This window comes from Oncorhynchus nerka, linkage group LG10 (genome assembly GCF_034236695.1).
Source record: "Oncorhynchus nerka isolate Pitt River linkage group LG10, Oner_Uvic_2.0, whole genome shotgun sequence".
Lineage (NCBI taxonomy): Eukaryota > Metazoa > Chordata > Actinopteri > Salmoniformes > Salmonidae > Oncorhynchus > Oncorhynchus nerka.
In genome coordinates, this window is record NC_088405.1 from 15,629,762 (window position 1) to 15,650,750 (window position 20,989).

Here is a 20,989-nt window from a genome sequence, read left to right on the forward strand (position 1 = left end):
CATAGACACTACAGGCCCATAGACACTACAGGCCCATAGACACTACAGGCCCATAGACACTACAGGCCCATAGACACTACAGGCCCATAGACACTACAGGCCCATAGACACTACAGACCCATAGACACTACAGACCCATAGACACTACAGGCCCATAGACACTACAGGCCCATAGACACTACAGGCCCATAGACACTACAGGCCCATAGACACTACAGGCCCATAGACACTACAGGCCCGTAGACACTACAGGCCCATAGACACTACAGGCCCATAGACACTACAGGCCCATAGACACTACAGGCCCATAGACACTACAGGCCCATAGACACTACAGACCCATAGACACTACAGGCCCATAGACACTACAGGCCCATAGACACTACAGACACATAGACACTACAGGCCCATAGACACTACAGACCCATAGACACTACAGACCCATAGACACTACAGGCCCATAGACACTACAGGCCCATAGACACTACAGGCCCATAGACACTACAGACCCATAGACACTACAGGCTCATAGACACTACAGACACATAGACACTACAGGCCCATAGACACTACAGACCCATAGACACTACAGGCCCATAGACACTACAGACACATAGACACTACAGGCCCATAGACACTACAGACACATAGACACTACAGACACATAGACACTACAGTGACCTACAGACCCATAGACACTACAGACACATAGACACTACAGACACATAGACACTACAGACACATAGACACTACAGACCCATAGACACTACAGACACATAGACACTACAGGCCCATAGACACTACAGGCCCATAGACACTACAGACCCATAGACACTACAGGCCCATAGACACTACAGACACATAGACACTACAGACCCATAGACACTACAGGCCCATAGACACTACAGTGACCTACAGACACATAGACACTACAGGCCCATAGACACTACAGACCCATAGACACTACAGACCCATAGACACTACAGGCCCATAGACACTACAGGCCCATAGACACTACAGGCCCATAGACACTACAGGCCCATAGACACTACAGACCCATAGACACTACAGGCCCGTAGACACTACAGGCCCGTAGACACTACAGGCCCGTAGACACTACAGACCCGTAGACACTACAGGCCCATAGACACTACAGGCCCATAGACACTACAGGCCCATAGACACTACAGACCCATAGACACTACAGGCCCATAGACACTACAGGCCCATAGACACTACAGACACATAGACACTACAGGCCCATAGACACTACAGACCCATAGACACTACAGGCCCATAGACCCACACTACAGGCCCATAGACACTACAGGCCCATAGACACTACAGGCCCATAGACACTACAGGCCCATAGACACTACAGACACATAGACACTACAGGCCCATAGACACTACAGACCCATAGACACTACAGACCCATAGACACTACAGACCCATAGACACTACAGGCCCATACAGATAGACACTACAGGCCCATAGACACTACAGACCCATAGACACTACAGGCACATAGACACTACAGGCCCATAGACACTACAGGCCCATAGACACTACAGACCCATAGACACTACAGACCCATAGCCACTACAGACACATAGACACTACAGGCCCATAGACACTACAGACCCATAGACACTACAGACCCATAGACACTACAGGCCCATAGACACTACAGACCCATAGACACTACAGGCCCATAGACACTACAGACCCATAGACACTACAGACACATAGACACTACAGGCCCATAGACACTACAGGCCCATAGACACTACAGACCCATAGACACATACAGGCCCACTACAGACACTACAGACCCATAGACACTACAGACCCATAGACACTACAGACCCATAGACACTACAGACACATAGAGATACTCCAGTGGGGTCCAGCAGGGGTCCAGCAGCAGGTGTCATTGGGGAGCTAGAGAGACTCCAGTGGGGTCCAGCAGGGGTACAGCAGCAGGTGTCATTGGGGAGCTAGAGAGACTCCAGTGGGGTCCAGCAGCAGGTGTCATTGGGGAGCTAGAGAGACTCCAGTGGGGTCCAGCAGGGGTCCAGCAGCAGGTGTCATTGGGGAGCTAGAGAGACTCCAGTGGGGTCCAGCAGCAGGTGTCATTGGGGAGCTAGAGAGACTCCAGTGGGGTCCAGCAGGGGTACAGCAGCAGGTGTCATTGGGGAGCTAGAGAGACTCCAGTGGGGTCCAGCAGCAGGTGTCATTGGGGAGCTAGAGAGACTCCAGTGGGGTCCAGCAGGGGTCCAGCAGCAGGTGTCATTGGGGAGCTAGAGAGACTCCATTGGGGTCCAGCAGCAGGTGTCATTGGGGAGCTAGAGAGACTCCAGTGGGGTCGAGCTGGTGTCCAGCAGCAGGTGTCATTGGGGAGCTAGAGAGACTCCAGTGGGGTCGAGCTGGGGTCCAGCAGCAGGTGTCATTGGGGAGCTAGAGAGACTCCAGTGGGGTCCAGCAGGGGTCCAGCAGCAGGAGTCATTGGGGAGCTAGAGAGACTCCATTGGGGTCCAGCAGCAGGTGTCATTTGGGAGCTAGAGAGACTCCAGGGGGGTCCAGCAGCAGGTGTCATTGGGGAGCTAGAGAGACTCCAGTGGGGTCCAGCAGCAGGTGTCATTGGGGAGCTAGAGAGACTCCAGCAGGGTTCCAGCAGCAGGTGTCATTGGGGAGCTAGAGAGACTCCAGTGGGGTCCAGCAGCAGGTGTCATTGGGGAGCTAGAGAGACTCCAGTGGGGTCCAGCAGCAGGTGTCATTGGGGAGCTAGAGAGACTCCAGTGGGGTCCAGCAGCAGGTGTCATTGGGGAGCTAGAGAGACTCCAGCAGGGTTCCAGCAGCAGGTGTCATTGGGGATCTAGAGAGACTCCAGTGGGGTCCAGCAGCAGGTGTCATTGGGGAGCTAGAGAGACTCCAGTGGGGTCCAGCAGGGGTCCAGCAGCAGGTGTCATTGGGGAGCTAGAGAGACTCCAGTGGGGTCGAGCTGGTGTCCAGCAGCAGGTGTCATTGGGGAGCTAGAGAGACTCCAGTGGGGTCGAGCTGGGGTCCAGCAGCAGGTGTCATTGGGGAGCTAGAGAGACTCCAGTGGGGTCCAGCAGGGGTCCAGCAGCAGGAGTCATTGGGGAGCTAGAGAGACTCCATTGGGGTCCAGCAGCAGGTGTCATTGGGGATCTAGAGAGACTCCAGTGGGGCAGCAGGGGTCCAGCAGCAGGTGTCATTGGGGAGCTAGAGAGACTCCAGGGGGTCCAGCAGCAGGTGTCATTGGGGAGCTAGAGAGACTCCAGGGGTCCAGCAGCAGGTGTCATTGGGGGAGCTAGAGAGACTCCAGTGGGGTCCAGGAGCAGGTGTCATTGGGGAGCTAGAGAGACTCCAGTGGGGTCCAGCAGCAGGTGTCATTGGGGAGCTAGAGACTCCAGCAGGGTTCCAGCAGCAGGTGTCATTGGGGAGCTAGAGAGACTCCAGTGGGGTCCAGCAGCAGGTGTCATTGGGGAGCTAGAGAGACTCCAGTGGGGTCCAGCAGCAGGTGTCATTGGGGAGCTAGAGAGACTCCAGTGGGGTCCAGCAGCAGGTGTCATTGGGGAGCTAGAGAGACTCCAGCAGGGTTCCAGCAGCAGGTGTCATTGGGGATCTAGAGAGACTCCAGTGGGGTCCAGCAGGGGTCCAGCAGCAGGTGTCATTGGGGAGCTAGAGAGACTCCATTGGGGTCCAGCAGGGGTCCAGCAGCAGGTGTCATTGGGGAGCTAGAGAGACTCCAGTGGGGTCGAGCTGGTGTCCAGCAGCAGGTGTCATTGGGGAGCTAGAGAGACTCCAGTGGGGTCGAGCTGGGGTCCAGCAGCAGGTGTCATTGGGGAGCTAGAGAGACTCCAGTGGGGTCCAGCAGGGGTCCAGCAGCAGGAGTCATTGGGGAGCTAGAGAGACTCCATTGGGGTCCAGCAGCAGGTGTCATTTGGGAGCTAGAGAGACTCCAGGGGGGTCCAGCAGCAGGTGTCATTGGGGAGCTAGAGAGACTCCAGTGGGGTCCAGCAGCAGGTGTCATTGGGGAGCTAGAGAGACTCCAGTGGGGTCCAGCAGCAGGTGTCATTGGGGAGCTAGAGAGACTCCAGCAGGGTTCCAGCAGCAGGTGTCATTGGGGAGCTAGAGAGACTCCAGTGGGGTCCAGCAGCAGGTGTCATTGGGGAGCTAGAGAGACTCCAGTGGGGTCCAGCAGCAGGTGTCATTGGGGAGCTAGAGAGACTCCAGTGGGGTCCAGCAGCAGGTGTCATTGGGGAGCTAGAGAGACTCCAGCAGGGTTCCAGCAGCAGGTGTCATTGGGGAGCTAGAGAGACTCCAGTGGGGTCCAGCAGCAGGTGTCATTGGGGAGCTAGAGAGACTCCAGTGGGGTCCAGCAGGGGTCCAGCAGCAGGTGTCATTGGGGAGCTAGAGAGACTCCAGTGGGGTCGAGCTGGTGTCCAGCAGCAGGTGTCATTGGGGAGCTAGAGAGACTCCAGTGGGGTCGTGCTGGGGTCCAGCAGCAGGTGTCATTGGGGAGCTAGAGAGACTCCAGTGGGGTCCAGCAGGGGTCCAGCAGCAGGAGTCATTGGGGAGCTAGAGAGACTCCATTGGGGTCCAGCAGCAGGTGTCATTGGGGATCTAGAGAGACTCCAGTGGGGTGCAGCAGGGGTCCAGCAGCAGGTGTCATTGGGGAGCTAGAGAGACTCCAGGGGGGTCCAGCAGCAGGTGTCATTGGGGAGCTAGAGAGACTCCAGGGGGGTCCAGCAGCAGGTGTCATTGGGGAGCTAGAGAGACTCCAGTGGGGTCCAGGAGCAGGTGTCATTGGGGAGCTAGAGAGACTCCAGTGGGGTCCAGCAGCAGGTGTCATTGGGGAGCTAGAGAGACTCCAGCAGGGTTCCAGCAGCAGGTGTCATTGGGGAGCTAGAGAGACTCCAGTGGGGTCCAGCAGCAGGTGTCATTGGGGAGCTAGAGAGACTCCAGTGGGGTCCAGCAGCAGGTGTCATTGGGGAGCTAGAGAGACTCCAGTGGGGTCCAGCAGCAGGTGTCATTGGGGAGCTAGAGAGACTCCAGCAGGGTTCCAGCAGCAGGTGTCATTGGGGATCTAGAGAGACTCCAGTGGGGTCCAGCAGCAGGTGTCATTGGGGAGCTAGAGAGACTCCAGTGGGGTCCAGCAGGGGTCCAGCAGCAGGTGTCATTGGGGAGCTAGAGAGACTCCAGCAGGGGTCCAGCAGCAGGTGTGATCTACACATCCTCCTCAATCATTTATTTGATCTTGTTGCATAACAGAACAGAACTTTCTACATCACATTGGAACGTCCCTCAACCACCCAACACACACATCTGATATTACAAACACCGCAGGAGGTATAGAAGAAGCTTTAAGGTGGACCATAGCTAGCCCACTGGGCACACACTGGTCGAATCAACGTTGTTTCAACATCATTTGTCAACGTATTGTGACGTGGAATCAACGTGGAAAATACATTAGATTTGAAAAAAGTCATGAACCATTTCCAGCAGCATTGTAAAGATTGAAATGATGATAAAACAGGTTGTTACATCAATCTAATTTCAACATAATCATCAGAACTATGTATACATTGAAATTGCAAGGAAAATTCCACATAGAAATGTAGAAAATATTTTTCATCCTATATTCAATAAGTATTGGGTGGCTGAAATGACGTTTAATTTATTATTTCATTCTACATTTTATTTGACCTTTTTTAAATATTGATAGTAACATTTTATGTTTGAATATATTTTCTACATAGATTCCACGTCGCAATACGTTGCCAAATTACATTGAACCAACATTGATTCAACCAGTGTGTGCCCAGTGGGCTAGCTATGGTCCACCTCAAAGTGGGAGGTTCCTTCCAAAGCCTTCTCAGTTAGGACACAAGTTCCCGTCAAATTCCAGCCTATTAGAATGGCTGCACATACACTATATAACTGATATCCAAAACATACAACTCACACAACAAAACCAATAAACGGTGTCATATACCCAGAAGACTCTCAGCGTGATACTGTGCACACATCTTTAATGGCAATGGGAGGGCTAGGGAGTTGGACATTTAAGAAGCGTGGCTGTCAAGTGACCATATGGTGTACGACAAGTTCTGACATGTTGACACACTTTGATTTGATGTGATGATGTGAGGCTTCATTAGACAGTCTGTTCCTGTCTGACATTAGAAATATAGCAGGCCCAGTTCTGGCTGTTTCATTTGTTTCCTATTTGATAAATAATTCAGATTCATGTCATTTCAGCCTCAGCAGGCCACCCATGTTGATGTTGATGTTGTTGTTGTTGTAGTAGTGTGTGTGGCCCTCAGACCCATCTCTGCCCAGTGTGCATGTATAGGCAGAACCATCTCCCTTTCCTGTGTAATGCACACTGTCACATGCCCTGGCCAGAGTCACACACACACACTGTATATAGACTTTTTATACTGTATCATTGGCTGTATGTTTGTTTATTCCATGTGTAACTGTGTTGTCGTATGTGTGGCACTGCTTTGCTTTATCTTGGCCAGGTCACAGTTGTAAATGAGAACTTGTTCTCAACAAGCCTACCTGGTTAAGTAAAGGTGAAATATATATACAGTATATATTTTTTTAAATAAACACACACACACATACAGTAGTCCAGCAGGGCATACATTACACAGACATTACCCCTAATGATAACATTACACAGACATTATCCTTAATGGTAACATTACACAGACATGACACCCAATGGTAACATTACACAGACATTACCCCCAATGGTAACATTACACAGACATTACCCCCAATGGTAACATTATACAGACATTACCCCCAATGGTAACATTATACAGACATTACCCCCAATGGTAACATAACACAGACATTACCCCTAATGGTAACATTATACAGACATTACACCCAATGGTAACATTACACAGACATTACCCCTAATGGTAACATAGCACAGACATTACCCCCAATGGTAACATTATACAGACATGACCCCGAATGGTAACATAACACAGACATTACCCCGAATGGTGATATTACACAGACATTAGAGAGATTTTTATGTCTCTATTTTGGTTTGGTCAGGGTGTGATTTGGGGTGGGCATTCTATGTTCCTTTTTCTATGTTTTGTATTTCTTTGTTTTGGCCGGGTATGGTTCTCAGTCAGGGACAGCTGACTATTGTTGTCTCTGATTGGGAACCCTACTTAGGTAGCTTTTTGCCACCTATGTTTTGTGGGTAGTTGTTTTCTGTTTAGTGTTCTGCACCTGACAGGACTGTTTCGGTTTCGTTTATTCACTTTGTTAGTTTGTTCTAGTGTTCAGTTTAATAAAAGTTATAAACACTCACCACGCTGCGCTTTGGTCCGATTCTTCCTCATCAGACGACGACGACTGTTACACACAGACATTACCCCCAATGGTAACATTATACAGACATTACCCCTAATGGTAACATTATACAGACATTACCCCTAATGATAACATTACACAGACATTAACCTTAATGGTAACATTACACAGACATTACCCCCAATGGTAACGTGTGTTCTGTTTTCTCATAGTAAAAACATTATACAGACATCAACCTCAATGGTATGGGTGGTTTGTTGTTTTCGCATAGTTAAAACAACCATATACTTTTTAAGATTGTCAAATAAGAGTCATTCATTATTTGTTCATGTATTAATGTATTTATTTCCAGCAGCCATTAACCCAAACAAAGAAGAATATGTAGTGAAAGGAGGAGTGCTATTGTTAACAACATTTAAATGTCTATGATGTTGGTGCCTTACAAGGTATCCTTTCCTGCTGGCCTATATGATGAAGAGTTCCAGGCAGACAGAGTGGCAGTGGTATGATAACAGAACAGGCCGTTGGCAGGCCCAGTCCAATGTTCCATCCACAATGTCTCTAGTCTAGTTAGCTCACTGTGTGTCTCTGAAAGCTCCAGCTATATATAACCAACGGTAATAAATACTAGTGTTCGGTCCTGGGGGATAAAGCACTAAATAAACTTCAGTTGGTGCTAAATACGGCTGCTAGAATCCTGACTAGAACCAAAAAATTGGATCATATTACTCCAGTGCTAGCCTCTCTACTCTGGCTTCCTGTCAAAGTAAGGGCTGATTTCAAGGTTTTACTGCTAACCTACAAAGCATTACATGGGCTTGCTCCTACCTATCTCTCTGATTTGGTCCTGCCGTACATACCTACACGTACGCTACGGTCACAAGACGCAGGCCTCCTAATTGTCCCTAGAATTTCTAAGCAAACAGCTGGAGGCAGGGCTTTCTCCTATAGAGCTCCATTTTTATGGAACGGTCTGCCTACCCATGTCAGAGACGCAAACTCTGTCTCAACCTTTAAGTCTTTACTGAAGACTTATCTCTTCAGTGGGTCATATGATTGAGTGTAGTCTGGCCCAGGAGTGGGAAGGTGAACGGAAAGGCTCTGGAGCAACGAACCGCCCTTGCTGTCTCTGCCTGGCCGGTTCCCCTCTTTCCACTGGGATTCTCTGCCTCTAACCCTATTACAGGGGCTGAGTCACTGGCTTTACTGGGGCTCTCTCATGCCGTCCCTGGAGGGGATGCGTCACCTGAGTGGGTTGATTCACTGATGTGGTCATCCTGTCTGGGTTGGCGCCCCCCCTTGGGTTGTGCCATGGCGGAGATCTTTGTGGGCTATACTCAGCCTTGTCTCAGGATGGTAAGTTGGTGGTTGAAGATGTCCCTCTAGTGGTGTGGGGGCTGTGCTTTGGCAAAGTGGGTGGGGTTATATCCTTCCTGTTTGGCTCTGTCCAGGGGTGTCCTCAGGTGGGGCCACAGTGTCTCCTGACCCCTCCTGTCTAAGCCTACAGTATTTATGCTGCAGTAGTTTATGTGTCGGGGGGCTAGGGTCAGTTTGTTATATCTGGAGTACTTATCCTGTCCTATTCGGTGTCCTGTGTGAATCTAAGTGTGCGTTCTCTAATTCTCTCCTTCTCTCTTTCTTTCTCTCTCTCTGAGGACCTAAGCACTAGGACCATGCCCCAGGACTACCTGACATGATGACTCCTTGCTGTCCCCAGTCCACCTGGCCGTGCTGCTGCTCCAGTTTCAACTGACCTGAGCCCTAGGACCATGCCCCAGGACTACCTGACATGATGACTCCTTGCTGTCCCCAGTCCACCTGACCATGCTGCTACTCCAGTTTCAACTGTTCTGCCTTATTATTATACGACCATGCTGGTCATTTATGAACATTTGAACATCTTGGCCATGTTCTGTTATAATCTCCACCCGGCACAGCCAGAAGAGGACTGGCCACCCCACATAGCCTGGTTCCTCTCTAGGTTTCTTCCTAGGTTTTGGCCTTTCTAGGGAGTTTTTCCTAGCCACCGTGCTTCTACACCTGCATTGCTTGCTGTTTGGGGTTTTAGGCTGGGTTTCTGTACAGCACTTTGAGATATCAGCTGATGTACGAAGGGCTATATAAATACATTTGATTTGATTTTATTTGATTTGGGGGTGCCCAACGCTAGAGAAACTGGAGATAGGCTCCTACCCTATAGGCCGTTGTGGCTCAGACAAGGCTAGTTACTGTAAATACTAGTGAGGATGGGACTTGACCATTTTAGTGTAGATGTAGGACCATGCCAACAGGAACCTAAAGACTGTAGCTCTGTTCGAATACTCATACTAACCATACTATTTGTGAAGTAAATTGAGTATGTAGCATGTTTATTGGTCATAGTATGGATATAGTAAGTATGCCAACATTTCCAGGATGTCATACTAAATTCGGCAAAATATGAAGTATACACGCAGAGGACACTATTTCCGTACTTTAGGGCCCATAATGCAATTCTTCAGGAAATGGGCGTGGCTACACATCGTTTCCAGATTTGAAGAAAATGTTGCCTCAAAACCCGTTGAATATGGCCGTGTCAGTAAACATCGGCAAAAAGCGTAATTAAATTGTTGCCAGCAACACAGTTAGTCACCAACGCTCTGGAATAACATGAAAACTACCTAACCAGCTCTGCTTGGGCGAGTAAAATGGTCAGAGTTGTCTCATTTCTGTCTGGAAGTAGCTAGCAAGTTCAGAATGCTCAAATCAACCCTACTCCTCGACCTGAGCGTCCAGTGTGCGCTCCGATAGCAAAACACTCTGATTTTACAAATTGACAATCTTACAATGCTCTGAATTTACGTACGCACTCTGGCACTCTAGATTGAATTTAAGAACACACCCGAAGGCATAAAATGTCTAACTAGTTATTTGTTATGCTAAACGATTTGGCACAGGTCCTGAGATCCTCAAAAGGTTCTACAGCTGCAACATCCTGACCGGTTGCATCACTGCCTGGTACGGCAACTGCTCGGCCTCCGACCACAAGGCACTTCAGAGGGTAGTGCGTACGGCCCAGTACATCACTGGGGCAAAGCTGCCTGCCATCCAGGACCTCTACACCAGGTGGTGTCAGAGGAAGGTCCTAAAAATTGTCAAAGACCCCAGACACCCTAGTCATAGACTGTTCTCTCTACTGCCGCATGGCAAGCGGTACCGGAGTGCCAAGTCTAGGACAAAAAGGCTTCTCAACAGTTTTTACCCCCAAGCCATAAGACAGGTAACCAAATGGTTACCCAGACTATTTGCACTGTGTGCCCCCCCCAACCCCTCTTTTACTCTGCTGCTACTCTCTGTTTATCATATATGCATAGTGACTTTAACTATATATTCATGTACATACTACCTCAATTGGGCCGACCAACCAGTGCTCCCGCACATTGGCTAACCGGACTATCTGCATTGTGTCCCACCACCCACCAGCCCGTCTTTTACGCTACTGCTACTCTCTGTTCATCATATATGCATAGTCACTTTAACCAGACCTACATGTACATACTACCTAAATAAGCCTGACTAACCGGTGTCTGTATATAGCCTTGCTACTAACCGGTGTCTGTATATAGCCTTGCTACTAACCGGTGTCTGTATATAGCCTTGCTACTAACCGGTGTCTGTATATAGCCTTGCTACTAACCGGTGTCTGTATATAGCCTTGCTACTAACAGGTGTCTGTATATAGCCTTGCTACTAACCGGTGTCTGTATATAGCCTTGCTACTAACAGGTGTCTGTATATAGCCTTGCTACTAACCGGTGTCTGTATATAGCCTTGCTACTAACAGGTGTCTGTATATAGCCTTGCTACTAACCGGTGTCTGTATATAGCCTTGCTACTAACAGGTGTCTGTATATAGCCTTGCTACTAACCGGTGTCTGTATATAGCCTTGCTACTAACAGGTGTCTGTATATAGCCTTGCTACTAACAGGTGTCTGTATATAGCCTTGCTACTAACCGGTGTCTGTATATAGCCTTGCTACTAACAGGTGTCTGTATATAGCCTTGCTACTAACCGGTGTCTGTTTATAGCCTTGCTACTCTTATTTTCAAATGTCTTTTTACTGTTGTTTTATTTCTTTTACTTACTTACCTACACACACACACACACACACACACACACACACACATCTTTTTTTTTGCACTATTGGTTAGAGCCTGTAAGTAAGCATTTCACTGTAAGGTCTACTACACCTGTCGTATTTGGCGCACGTGACAAATAAACTTTGATTTGATTTAACTAGCTAGCAAGAGGTTGCATAGCAACAGCATCAACTTTCGGTAGACAGGCTAAGACCTAGTACGTTCAACTGAAAGCATACTGTTCATTTACAGTATACTAAAATGAACTAATAGTATATAGTATGTAGTATATACTCATTAAGTATGTAGTATACAGTATGTTAGTATGGGTTTTCGAACACAGCTTGTGTCTCTGTCCACCAATCACTGCTGCTCAGAAGAGAGACAGTAACACAGGAGGCTAAACTCATGTCAGACTGTGTGTGTGTGTGTGTGTGTGTGTGTGTGTGTGTGTGTGTGTGTGTGCGTGCGTGCGTGCGTGCGTGTGCGTGTGTGTGTGCACCATGGCCAAACCACTGAGCTTATATAGAAACCAGTCTCATTTCACGGCTGGTAGAGGCACCCTATTCCCTATATAGTACACTACTTCTGACCATGGCCCGACCGTGAGATGCTGTGTTTGTGATGATAGCACAAGTAAATTACAGCAAGAAACAAACAGCAGTGTGGGTTTGGCAAAAACAAATGTAAACCTATCTCTTCCCAAAATAACAAAACACCGTACACTTTCCCAACAGTGAAGCCAGAGAAATGGGTGTCAGTGAATGACTGGCTCACATAATCTTTAACTACCCTTTCTTTAAAAATACATATTTGTTTGCGTCATAAAACACTACTCAGGCTCATGTGAACGAGAATGAAATGAAATGTTTTCTCCATGCCATGGAAAATCCTGCTCCTTTTTCTACACCTCCCATATCCCTCTCTCTTTCTGTGTGTGTGGGTCCTTTGTTTTTGCTGTCTGTATAGGACTGTAACTAGGACATCACACAAAGAACCCAACAAGGCAAGACAATGACATCACCTGTTGGGGTGTTTACAGTTTGCTCCCACACACGCCCACAACATGCTGCTTATCCCAAGGGGTCGAAACACACACACATCATCGTGATCATCATCAACATCATCAAGCGTAACTTACTGTCTACAGTGTGTTAGGCACAACACTGGACCTTTAGCTTACAGATCTGCTGCTTTATATGCATTGAAAACAAGTCTGCAGAATGGAAAGTCAATTCCTAAGCAATAGCACTTAAAGTGTTGTTGTTTACCCTCTCTTCCTGACCTGAATAATGACATTAATGCAGGTGCCAAATTAAGATGGTCATGACTTCCCTGTCTATATTCACTCATTGTTTCAATTATGGGCACTACTCTCTCTGTGTGTGTGTGTGTGTGTGTGTGTGTGTGTGTGTGTGTGTGTGTGTGTGTGTGTGTGTGTGTGTGTGTGCGTGTGTGTGCGTGTGTGTGTGTGCGTGTGTGTCATGTTTGTGTGATTCCTTTTCCATGATTCAGCTGAAACAACAGGGCTGCTTTGCCCCAACTCTCACCCCCACTGCAACAGCCATGCATATATAATTAGGTGATTAATGCATAACAAAACACCAAACACTGTAATTTACAGGCTAATTTCTGTTTGGTAGCAACTGATGCAGCTAATTATAGTGAAAGAGGCCAGTTCTTAGGAGCAGCGGGATACACACACACACACACACACAGCACACACACCCACGCACGACACTCACAAACACACACACACACACACACACACACACACACACACACACGCAGAGAGAGAGAGAGCACACAGCATTTATTATGTTTTGTCAACTTTTATAGTTCACACTAATTCAAACAAAGGCTATTTCTCTTCGGGTGTTTCTAGGTATCTTGCACATTTAGTCTGGACTGTTATGGATATTGGCCGTACACTTAGGTCAAATATATATAGCCCATAATTCAAGACTTCTAAATTCCAAATAGAAGTTTCAATCACACAAACTCTACACAGCATCATGTATGTAACGGTCACAGGTAGGCAGCTAATTGTAAAAGAAGCCATACTGGTCTACTCACTGTTGGTGTAGACAGCATTCCAAGGTTGATAGCCGTAGTATCCAGTGATCCTCAAGATCCTCTCCTCTATCGACGCGCTGTTAATGTCTTCAAAGGAACGGGACGATTTTAAAGTGTCCTCTTTGATAGACTCGTCCACAACCAGATACTTCAGTTGTCTCAGTTGGGGGCTGATGTCCGAAAGCCGTCTGGGACTCACATCGGGAGACTTCCGCATCCCGCTGTAAAAAGAGTATGACATGAGATGCGGTTAGAAGAGTGTGAGGGACCATGAGCCGGAGGTGCGGCCCGTTCAGACCAAGCGGATTGCGAGAGTGCGCGCGGACGGAAGGGCCGTGGTGGACGGGACAAGATAAAACATGATTCCCCACCGTCAATTTCAACTCAGTCAACCACTAATGTTAAGAGCTGGTTTAGTTTCCCTCCAACACTGGTGGAAGTCACACGCCGCTGCTGGGAGGCCATAGAGCCGGAAATCTTCATCCTTCACTGACCATGTGCTCGAGAGGGGCAGAGATTGAGAGAGAAGCTAAGCGAAAGTGACTGGGCGACCACAGTGCTGTGTACTGTATATAAATGCACTGTGCAATCCTTATTAAAAACGAGAAAGTTAAGATAGCCTACGCGTAGGCTTTAGTAGCTAATGAATAAATCGATTCAACGTGATTTGGAAGGATGAGGACAAAACATTTGTGACAGTCTATGAGGCGTGCGCCAGTGCGCGCACTGGAGCGCATCATTGTACCATTAAGCCTAGGCATCTCTTCCTCTGGATAATATTATCCAACGGCACAGGGAAAAACATAAAACTATACTAGTATATGTTACCATTGTTTTTCTTCCTTTCTGCTCCCAGCCACCTTGAGGCGTTGTATGCCTAGCCTGTATGCCTAGCCTCTACGCTGGGAAATCAGAGATGAGTAGCCTATCCTATCTGATCTGTATTTGTATGGGGAATGCGCGTCGTTAATTATGTCGTGTCCACTGAAGTATTGCTCCGTGTCAGTCTGTTCTAGGCTAATTGCCGACTGTTTAAACAGCAGGCTATTATGCTGAGGTCCAGGGACTCGCATGACATGAACACAACTCGTCAACTTGAATAATTCGTTTCTGTTGATCTGGTAGCTTTCGCCTATCGTCAGCTCAAGTCGTCAACTGGATTATTAATGCTTACAGTCATATAGACTGATTTAATTCCATTGTTTGGATACTAATGTGTTACTGTAACTTTCATATATAGGAATATCATTTTTTTTAATCTACATTTTATCCTACAACCTGGAATCTATTTTTTTCAGTGCAGGTAATGCAGTCGCAGGTAAAATAAAACACAAAGTCCGTGAGATAAACAGTTAACAGTCAACATCGAACAGAAGGAAACCATTTAGAATAGACTCAGACTAATTAACTTGTGATTCTGGTTTAGGCTATTTATCAAAGGTTATTTTATCCGCAATTGCTTTTCCGCATGGACGCATGAAGAACATTTTCCTAGTTGTATACACACTTACTGACTCCATAGGCTACTATGAAATGTAGCCTATCTAATTTTGGAACAGTCTAGTCTACTGAGAACTTCATCATAATTCTTACATGGGCATCAAAGTTGTCGGAGGTCCGAGGTAGCACATGCAGTCCCGTCGGGGGCGTCCGACTCTGTCCCAAACAGTGCCCTCTCCATCGCCGTACATGATGATGCCACTCAATTGGGGACAGCGCGAGCCCGGTACTGTAAATCCAGTTTAACCACGGAGAAAAATAACATGGTCCCTCTCCCTTCTCACCCACACATATGCCGTTGCATTACATCATTTGAACACGCACAGATAGATAGGGGCAATTGCGCTCTCCAATCTCCATCCGCTTGCACACCTCGGGGTTTCTGGCGAACATTGCAACAGTGCCACCTACCGGTGGTCAGAAATGCATTCCACTTTTGTGGAACCCTGAGGTAGCCTTACAAACTGGAATCGATTTTTTGTGATTCGTTTTTTAGATTAGGAACATGTCTGTGGAATTGGATGCATGTTAACTAAAGCCATAATTCCAATGAATTGCCACTGAACTCTCCGCAGACCATGGTTGTGGAATCGGCCTTACTTCAGACGTCAAAAGCAGTAGGCAATTAGACTGGAATCTAAATATGCTATACTCCGTTTGAAACAAACCTTATTAGTTTAGTTTCCAGGAGATGACAATATAATATTGGTTAACCCAGAACTAGAATATTGCGTAATTTGGTCAGTCCACAAGAGATTCATGACATTATTACTGAAATACAGTTTGGTACATCATATGAGAGGAGTCTCAAGTATCCATCCAATCAGCTGGTATATTGGCACATTAGCCTGAGGGATTTGATGGGATTAATCAAGTCTGTAGTCTGCATCTCAAATGGCACCCTATTCACAAAATAGTGCACTACTTTTGACCAGGACCCATAGGGGTTCAAATAAGTGCACTATATATGGAATAGTGTGCCATTTGGGACAGATACCTAGTCCCAGTCAAACTGCTGAGAACCAATTCATGTGAAATGGATTCACATACCGAAAAGTAATAAAGACACACACACACACACACTCATATACACACACACACACCTCATCAAGGTCATACATAATTCATATTATTGCTGATCTTAGTGCTCCAATAAATATGCAAAACTTCTTGATTATGTCCAATAGGGTTCTACTACCCATAGGGCTCTACTACCCATAGGGCTCTACTACCCATAGGGCTCTATTACCCATGGGGCTCTACTACCCATAGTGTTCTTCTACTCATAGGGCTCTACTACCCATAGGGCTCTACTACCCATAGGGCTCTACTACTCATAGGGCTCTACTACCCATAGGGCTCTACTACCCATGGCGCTTTACTACCCATAGTGTTATTCTACTCATAGGGCTCTACTACCCATAGGGCTCTACTACTCATGGGGCTTTACTACCCATAGTGTTCTTCTACTCATATGGCTCTACTACCCATAGGGCTCTACTACCCATGGGGCTTTACTACCCATAGTGTTATTCTACCCATAGGGCTCTACTACCCATAGGGCCCTGGTCAAAAGTAGTGCACTTTATAAGGAATAGGGTGCCATTTTGGGTGCAGACATTGTTGATCCGGTTGATAAACATGATTCATTATACTGTGTCACATTAGTCATTTCTGCTGAGCAGAGAGAGTGTCTGAATTAGCCCAGTCAATTAACACCCGTATTACCAGTTACATAACCTAGAGCCTCTGGTCTATACTTTAAGAAGGGAAAAGAAGAGAGAGAGGGAAGGGAGTGAGAGAGGGAAAGGAGTGAGAGAGAACAGAGTGAGAGAGATAAAGGAGATGGCAATAAAGGAGTGAAAGAGGGAAAGGAGAGAGAAAGGGGAAGGAGTGAGAGAGATAAATGAGAGAGAGAACAGAGTGAGAGAGAGAACGGAGTGAGAGAGAGAACGGAGTGAGAGAGGGAAAGGAGTGAGAGACATAAAGGAGTGAGAAAGAGAACAGAGTGAGAGAGGGAAAGGAGTGAGAGAGAGAACAGAGTGAGAGAGCGGTGGGGATGGAGGGATAGGCAGTGTGCATGTCTGTGGTTGGTCCTCTAGAACAACAGGTTTTAAACTGCAGGAGGTAGGAGCCCACCCATTGTTTCTGACGCAGAACATCTCAGGTCCCTTCTCTCCCAACTGGCACACACTCACACGCACACACACTCACACAGGCACACACACACACTCACACGCGCACTCACTCACACACACACACACAGGCACACACTCAATCACACACTCACGCACATATACACAAAATCACACTCGCACACAGATCCCGTCTCTTCTCAGTGGTCGGTGGTGGTCTATTTGGAGTGGAACAATAGGGGGGAGAATACAATGCGCCAGGGGGAAGGAGAGAGGAGAGAGAATGGGAGAAAAAGGGGGAGTGGGATTTCTATTTATAGATCTGTCTGGAATGGAGTCTGCTGTCACCAATCACTTACATATGAAACGGTAGCAGGCTGAATGGACTTGTTGCTTTCTCCCCATTAGAAAGTCCCTCCAAACGGTCATGTTTTGTTTGGCCTATTTTAGGCTGTTATGTAAGTTGGCTAGTTGTCATATCAGTTACCGCCACTTTTTCATGATCAGACGTTTGACATTTGAGGAATGTGCTTTGAGCGCCATCACAATCAGTGGATTACCATCAAATGAAAAGGCAGCCAGGTTAGGAATTTACACTTTGTGCTTTATATTAAAAACGCTCCCACAATGTCTTAGTAGTCGAACCCTCCTTTCCCTGAGATAAATATCAAACATTTAAGACGCACCTGTTGCAACAACCCTGAACAGTGAGAGTGCATATCATTTATCCAGTTTGTGTCTTTAAAGGTTCTGTTCTGTCCATCATGGAGCCCTGCAGACTGTCCATCATGGAGCCCTGCAGACTGTCCATCATGGAGCCCTGCAGACTGTCCTGTCCTCCTGTTCACCTTGGCCCTGTACAGTACAGTAGCTTGGCTGCTCCACCACCCTGGATTCTTCTTTAAAGGTTCTGTTCTGTCCATCATCGAGCCCTGCAGACTGTCCATCATGGAGCCCTACAGACTGTCCTGTCCTCCTGTTCACCTTGGCCCTGTACAGTACAGTAGCTTGGCTGCTCCACCACCCTGGATTCTTCTTTAAAGGTTCTGTTCTGTCCATCATGGAGCCCTGCAGACTGTCCATCATGGAGCCCTGCAGACTGTCCACCATGGAGCCCTGCAGACTGTCCACCATGGAGCCCTGCAGACTGTCCATCATGGAGCCCTGCAGACTGTCCATCATGGAGCCCTGCAGACTGTCCACCATGGAGCCCTGCAGACTGTCCATCATGGAGCCCTGCAGACTGTCCATCATGGAGCCCTGCAGACTGTCCATCATCGAGCCCTGCAGACTGTCCATCATGGAGCCCTGCAGACTGTCCATCATGGAGCCCTGCAGACTGTCCATCATGGAGCCCTGCAGACTGTCCACCATGGAGCCCTGCAGACTGTCCACCATGGAGCCCTGCAGACTGTCCATCATGGAGCCCTGCAGACTGTCCATCATGGAGCCCTGCAGACTGTCCATCATGGAGCCCTGCAGACTGTCCATCATGGAGCCCTGCAGACTGTCCATCATCGAGCCCTGCAGACTGTCCATCATCGAGCCCTGCAGACTGTCCTGTCCTCCTGTTCACCTTGGCCCTGTACAGTACAGTAGCTTGGCTGCTCCACCACCCTGGATTCTTCTTTAAAGCAGCCTGGGTGCAATCAACACTTTTATAGCTGGCTATTTCCCACAGACTGGAGGGAGAACAGAAGGCTGGCAGGGGTTGCTGGGGATATGGCAGAATACAATAGAATAGAATAGAATAGAATAGGACAGAACAGAAGTATTGCCAGTCGTGCATTGGGGACAGTACAGTCAGCCAGCCAGGCAGGCAGGCAGTCAGTCAGTCAGTCAACACCATAGACAGAAAAGGAGGAAAGAGAAAGGAAGATTTAGAGTAAGTGAGGAGGAGAGAGGTGACAAGAAAGGAGAAGTGGAGGTAGAATGGTGTGAGGAGGTGGGAGTAAGGAAGGATAGAGGAAAGGAAGGATATAGGGAAGGAAGGATAGAGAGAAGGAAGGATAGAGGGAAGGAAGAATAGAGGGAAGGAAGAATAGAGGGAAGGAAGGATAGAGGGAAAGAAGGATAGAGAGAAGGAAGGATAGAGGGAAGGAAGGATAGAGGGAAGGAAGTATAGAGGGAAAGAAGGAGAGAGGAAAGGAAGGATAGAGAGAAGGAAGGACAGAGGGAAGGAAGGATAGAGGTAAGGTAGGAAGGATAGAGGGAAGGAAGGATAGAGGAAAGGAAGGATAGAGGGAAGGTAGGAAGGACAGAGGGAAGGAAGGATAGAGGAATATAGTCAATGAATAACACATGCCTCTAGAGGTGGGGGTGAGCAGAAGTAATTGTTAAGTAGGGCAGGGTGACAACATAAAGGAGGGATTTTGTGCAGACGCACGTATGTCCCTTATCATAAAAGATGCATGGGTAGCAGGTTACGGGTCAAGGAATGAAGGGATGAAGGGAGAGTGGAGGGCAGGAATAGGCATGAGGTCTTGATGAAGGGTCTAGAATGAAGGGAGAGACATTGTGCAGGAATATGCATGAGATCTTAATGAACTGTCTAGAATGAAGAGAGAGATGAGCGCAGGAATATGCATGAGATCTTAATGAACTGTCTAGAATGAAGAGAGAGAGGAGCGCAGGAATATGCATGAGATCTTAATGAACTGTCTAGAATGAAGGGAGAGAGGAGGGCAGGAATATGCATGAGATCTTAATGAACTGTCTAGAATGAAGGGAGAGAGGAGGGCAGGAATATGCATGAGATCTTAATGAACTGTCTAGAATGAAGGGAGAGAGGAGGGCAGGAATATGCATGAGATCTTAATGAACTGTCTAGAATGAAGAGAGAGAGGAGCGCAGGAATATGCATGAGATCTTAATGAACTGTCTAGAATGAAGGGAGAGAGGAGCGCAGGAATATGCATGAGATCTTAATGAACTGTCTAGAATGAAGGGAGAGAGGAGGGCAGGAATATGCATGAGATCTTAATGAACTGTCTAGAATGAAGGGAGAGAGGAGGGCAGGAATATGCATGAGATCTTAATGAACTGTCTAGAATGAAGGGAGAGAGGAGGGCAGGAATATGCATGAGATCTTAATGAACTGTCTAGAATGAAGAGAGAGAGGAGCGCAGGAATATGCATGAGATCTTAATGAACTGTCTAGAATGAAGGGAGAGAGGAGGGCAGGAATATGCATGAGATCTTAATGAACTGTCTAGAATGAAGGGAGAGAGGAGGGCAGGAATATGCATGAGATCTTAATGAACTGTCTAGAATGAAGGGAGAGAGGAGGGCAGGAATATGCATGAGATCTTAATGAACTGTCTAGAATGAAGAGAGAGAGGAGGGCAGGAATATGCATGAGATCTTAATGAACTGTCTAGAATGAAGGGAGAGAGGAGGGCAGGAATATGCGTGAGATCTTAATGAACTGTCCAGAATGAAGGGAGAGAGGAGGGCAGGAATATGCATGAGGTCTTAATGAACTGTCCAGAATGAAGGGAGAGAGGAGGGCAGGAATATGCATGAGGTCTTAATGAACTGTCTAGAATGAAGGGAGAGAGGAGGGCAGGAATATGCATGAGATCTTAATGAACTGTCTAGAATGAAGAGAGAGAGAGGAGGGCAGGAATATGCGTGAGATCTTAATGAACTGTCTAGAATGAAGGGAGAGAGGAGGGCAGGAATATGCGTGAGATCTTAATGAACTGTCTAGAATGAAGGGAGAGAGGAGGGCAGGAATATGCGTGAGATCTTAATGAACTGTCTAGAATGAAGGGAGAGAGGA

General features: G+C 47.5%; 1 protein-coding gene across 3 annotated transcripts in view; it reads right to left on the minus strand.

Moving 5' to 3' along the window:
- The window catches only part of slc35f3b (solute carrier family 35 member F3b), a 201,723-nt gene extending 186,360 nt beyond the window's left edge, over positions 1 to 15,363 (minus strand). For all 3 annotated transcript variants that reach the window (XR_010464812.1, XR_010464811.1, XM_065023052.1), the window contains exons 1-2: positions 15,164 to 15,363; positions 13,571 to 13,791 (exon numbers count right to left, since the gene is read on the minus strand). Coding sequence is in view for 1 of the 3 variants with exons in the window: in XM_065023052.1 (XP_064879124.1) it covers positions 13,571 to 13,791; positions 15,164 to 15,261 (319 nt within the window). In the remaining 2 variants the exon portion in view is untranslated. The remainder of the gene's footprint in view (positions 1 to 13,570; positions 13,792 to 15,163) is intronic.
- Between the last annotated feature and the right edge of the window lie 5,626 nt (positions 15,364 to 20,989).